General features: G+C 41.5%; 1 protein-coding gene across 1 annotated transcript; it reads left to right on the top strand.

Annotated features, from left to right (window-relative positions):
* Window positions 1-1,583: 1,583 nt before the first annotated feature.
* Window positions 1,584-3,424, top strand: LOC115754778. The gene is made up of 3 exons (XM_030693940.2): window positions 1,584-1,770; window positions 2,619-2,824; window positions 2,929-3,424. The coding sequence occupies exons 1-3, from the start codon at window positions 1,681-1,683 to the stop codon at window positions 3,185-3,187; spliced, it is 555 nt and encodes a 184-aa protein (XP_030549800.1). The 5' UTR covers window positions 1,584-1,680; the 3' UTR covers window positions 3,188-3,424.
* Window positions 3,425-4,601: the final 1,177 nt, after the last annotated feature.

The raw sequence follows: 4,601 nt of genomic DNA, 5'->3' as shown, positions 1-4,601 counted from the left end.
TGGCCACGGGCCGTGAACTGCCGGTTTCGGTTTGGAACCGCCAATTCAAGGGTGGGACCCGGGGGGGAGGGAAAGAGCAACGGCTCTTTCTCTAATTTTTTTTTATTTTTATTTTTTGCTTGTTCCTAATTTTTTAAAACCGGAATCGGCCGGTGAAGGACCGGGCCGATTCCTGTTCTTCCACGGGCTAGTTCCGGGCCCAAACCGGCCCGTGGCCATGTCTAATGCCTACTGTGCCATATAGGACAATTGACGTACACGTTAGTTATTTTCGATCAAAATTGACTCGATTAACTCAATTTTGTACAAATGCAAAAAGTCTTAAAACTGAATTAGCATCATCCCAAAAGGTTTAGACCTCAATTGACACTAATATAAAAGATTTAAGACTGAATTGACATAAAAAAAAATTATGATTATATTAACATCAATACAATAAATTTAAGATTTTTTGGACACTTTTTCTTGTTCGGTTGGGAAAGGTCTCGGGACTCGGTGCCACGTTCCTAGACCCAGTTAAAGTTAAAGACGTACACGTGACATGGGGCGGCTTCGAGCCTTAGCCCCGTGAATTAATCACGTCAGGTGTCCAATACCCACCCGATCTGCCGCTGCCACGTATACTAGATTGGTCAGGTTCGACGAGGGGGAGATAGTTCTGGAGCGCCTCCGATGGAATCGGTACACTTTTATTTTCGGATCAGTCCAGGTCGATAGAGAAAACTGGTGGAAGATAAAACGAAGATGTAAGCTTTGTTTCAAGGTATCTAACTATTCAAGAAAAGTAAATAAGAAAGTTCATCATTTATGTCGCATTCCGCCTGTGCTCTTCAACTTCTTAATCAATCAATAAACACGATAGGTAATTTTCCCTTTTTCTTGACGGCCTCCCGGGGTGGATGTAGACCGCGGATCTAACTTCAGAAGCCGCGGTTTTCGCCACCAACAGCAAGTCAACGTCAATCCCCGACGGCAGACTGGCAGTTTACTTTCTGGTGATTCATAGCTCATCCCTGTCCATGGGTGGGATATTAAACAAGATTTAGCTGGACAGCAAATGTTGCCCGAGCTTCATGTTCAAGATCCATGGTTGCCTTGCTGTTGCACCAACTGTACTGAATTCCATTTTCTCCGTTACTTTTTTTTCTGGGTGGGTGGTAGGATCTGTCAAAGTAAAGTGAGTCGGTTGTTTAACGCCAATTCTTGACATTTCTCAAAAAAAAAAAAAAATTGAAGATGTGATGTAATTCTCTCTCTCTCTCTCTCTCTCTCTCTCTCTCTCTCTCTCTCTCTCCTTGCAACCATAAAGAGAGAGCGAAAGAGAAAAGCAAAGGACATGCGTAATTAACACCTGGGAATCCTCTTTATGGTGAATATGTGAAAGTCTTGCAGCTAACTTTGCTTCGTATGATGGTCTGGTGATGTATCACCTATTTACTGCTGCAGGTGAAGTGGCCACATTCGCTCAAACGGTAGCTTGTCCTTTTCTTGCGGTGGTTGCTTTTGAAATATTCCTTCAAAAGCAAGGGCAAAGAAATGGAGTGGCATCTGATACTTCTTCAACACTATGCAAGTGATATTGAGAATATATACCAAGAGAGTGTTTGAGAGAAGTCAAAGAGGAGAAGAAGAAGAAGAAGAAGAATTGGGTCAGATCAGATCCAGTTGTTGGGAGCAAATATGGCTTCGAAGCTGATCTTGATCGCAGTCTTCATCTTAGATGTCATTGCCTTTGGGCTTGCTGTGGCAGCTGAGCAGAGAAGAAGCACTGTAAGTTTGTGTTTGTTCTCTCAGAACTCTCTTTCATGCTCATAAGTTGCCAATTCTGTGGCGATGGCTATTGTCCATGTCGTTCAGTAATTCCATTAATTTGTCCCTGAATTGCACCTTCTTTGCCTTGTTGATAAGAGAAAGATCATATTCACCAGCTTAGTTGAGAAAAAATAGCATCTTTTCTCCTCCTAGGGGACAATACCAATCTTCTGCTTCTCATAATTGGGATTCACACCTGCTTTCAAAAAGCATTGCAAACCATAGAATGTCCAGATCTACTGATACCAACATTATTTATCACAGAATTCCATGGTGGAAATTCCGATTCGAAAGACAAAAATGGGTCTAGCTTTAGATGCAATAGAGCTAGATCTCGCTTGTCGAGATCGCATGTCCAGATTAAATCCATCAATAAGTATACATAAATTGTGCCGAAGTCCGCCCCTCCAAGGCGCCAGAGATCAGATGCTGGCTTAATGATGCAGTTCGGATCTGTGATTACAGATTACGATATTGTGCAATTGCGACGAGGAATTCGATTGAATGTAAAGTAAACCGATGTCTCTAGATCCTTTTTTTCCTGAAATCTGCAGGGAGGAAAGTGAATCCAAAACAAGTAGCAGTTTGACTTTTGCACAATGAATACTTCCTCATATGAATAGAAATCTTTGTATTTTATATTGAAAAGTTGACCTTCGCTCGCCCAAACAAAAGCGTTTCCTGCACAAACAAAAGTTGAACTTCCTGGGCAGTTTCCAAATTTTTGATGTGTCTCATTTCTGCTGGAGTCAACTCTCGGAAGCATATTGGTGGCTCCTAACTAAAATGGATTCGTCTCTTTTCAGGCCAAGATTGTCCAGGACAGTGAAGTCGAGCACAACTACTGTGTGTATGACTCGGACATATCCACCGGCTACGGCGTCGGAGCATTTTTGTTCCTAATGGTTAGCCAAGTCATCATAATGGCAGCGAGCCGCTGCTTCTGCTGCGGGAAGCCCTTGAGTCCCGGAGGCTCGCGCGCTTGGGCAGTCATTCTTTTCATCGCCTGCTGGTATGCTTCAAGTACTTTTCCAATGCTTAATTAAAGTTATTCATTGGGATTTTGTCATTCGGCTAATCATTCGATCGTTCCGGCCTCTGAAATGAATCCATCAGGGTGTTCTTCTTCATCGCGGAGGTGTGCTTGTTGGCGGGATCGGTGAAGAACGCATACCACACCAAGTACAGGACCATCTTCAGCGAGAACCCTCCCTCATGCGAAACCGTGAGGAAAGGGGTGTTCGGCGCCGGGGCTGCCTTCATCTTCTTCACGGCCATCGTTTCAGAGTTCTTCTACACTTGCTACTCCAGGGCCAGGGAAAGCTTCCAACCTTACGACAGAGAAACAGGTGTAGGGTTGGGCGCCTACAAGTGAGAGCTGTCCTTTGCTTTGGGTTGATCATATTCATGGCCATGGACATTCCATAGGTATTGTGACTATTGTCTAAGGTTTTTTTAGGTGGATCTCATCTAGTACTAGGTTAAAGGTAGCCGATCATACACCCCTGTATTGTCTGAACAGACTCATCTCGCGATACTGCATTTGTTCTCTTTGGTGGGTTTTGTCATGTAAACATTAATAAGCTTATGTTATTGTTTGTGTCCAAAGAAATGCAAATTACCGGCGATGAAGCCGAATAATCACTAGATCATTCCGAGTTTCGGCGGCAAATCCCCGCATTTGGACTTGGAATCGTTTGTACCAGCTTTGCAGTCGCAGCTGATATAATGAAATTCCGACCATAGCCGTGCTTGGGAATAGGCTGATCCGCTGATGTAGTTTCAAGATTACTCATCCGCGTAAGCATGATGTTCATTGGGCTTAGACTTTAAGGTTTAGTGGACAAGAAGAAATGGGCCACAAGACAAAGCCTTTATAAAAGTGTGGACCTATATTTGATGGTCCTACTTAGAAGTCGTCATATGTAAGGATCTGAATGTATTTCTTCGGACGCACTCAGTGCATCTGATGATTCAAATAGATTTTGCTAACATAACAGTATTTGAATGACCATAAAATAATAATTTATTGTGGACCATAAGTTTTTCAAAGAGTGAATTCCATAATAATTTTTAATTAATTAATTTTTTGTATGGTTCGAAATAGATTATTAATCTTACAATCACCCAAAAATTGTTACATAATAAATTCTCAATTAAAAATGTAGTGGAATACGAATCCTATCACTAAACTTTAGCTCCCATCGGCCACCGCACTAAACTCTTAGGCTGCGTTTGGTCGTCGGGATTTTTGATCGGGATAGGATTGGATAGGATAGGATAAGAAATCTAAGAATTTGGCCATATCCTATCCATCATTTGGTGAACTACGGATTTAAAGTCGGATATTCTCATATCATATCCTATCCCGCATTTGGTAGAAACCGTATATCAATATAAAGAACATATATGCCCTACGTGATGCTCATGAAATATTCCGATCTTATTACTATAAAAATAATGTTCTCATACACAAAATAAAAAAACTTAAAAATATACACATTTTAGATTTTCAAACCTCTTTGCAAAAAAAATAAATAAAATGAAAATAAAAATAAATGAGATAAGAAAGTTAGCTTTTATATGACGGATAAGAGAAATCCTATCCGACCTTATCCTACCCCCTCTCCTAAGATTTTTTTATCCGGGTTATATCCCCCCTATATCCGACATTATATTATCCGGGACACCTACCAAACACGGGATAGGATAAAACATATCCTATCCCGAGTTTTATACGGACGACCAAACGCAGCCTTAGTGTTATGCAACCAATGCGCTTTGACGAT

This window comes from Rhodamnia argentea, chromosome 2 (assembly GCF_020921035.1).
Source record: "Rhodamnia argentea isolate NSW1041297 chromosome 2, ASM2092103v1, whole genome shotgun sequence".
Taxonomy (NCBI): Eukaryota; Viridiplantae; Streptophyta; class Magnoliopsida; order Myrtales; family Myrtaceae; genus Rhodamnia; species Rhodamnia argentea.
This window is presented reverse-complemented; position numbering and strand designations above follow the sequence as displayed.

What these genes read in the sequence shown, in the direction of transcription:
- LOC115754778 (XM_030693940.2), top strand. Translation starts at nt 1,681, where the DNA reads ATGGCTTCGAAGCTGATCTTGATCGCAGTCTTCATCTTAGATGTCATT. An exon ending in CTGAGCAGAGAAGAAGCACT is followed by an intron (nt 1,771 to 2,618) that starts GTAAGTTTGTGT and finishes GTCTCTTTTCAG; the next exon opens with GCCAAGATTGTCCAGGACAG. An exon ending in ATTCTTTTCATCGCCTGCTG is followed by an intron (nt 2,825 to 2,928) that starts GTATGCTTCAAG and finishes TGAATCCATCAG; the next exon opens with GGTGTTCTTCTTCATCGCGG.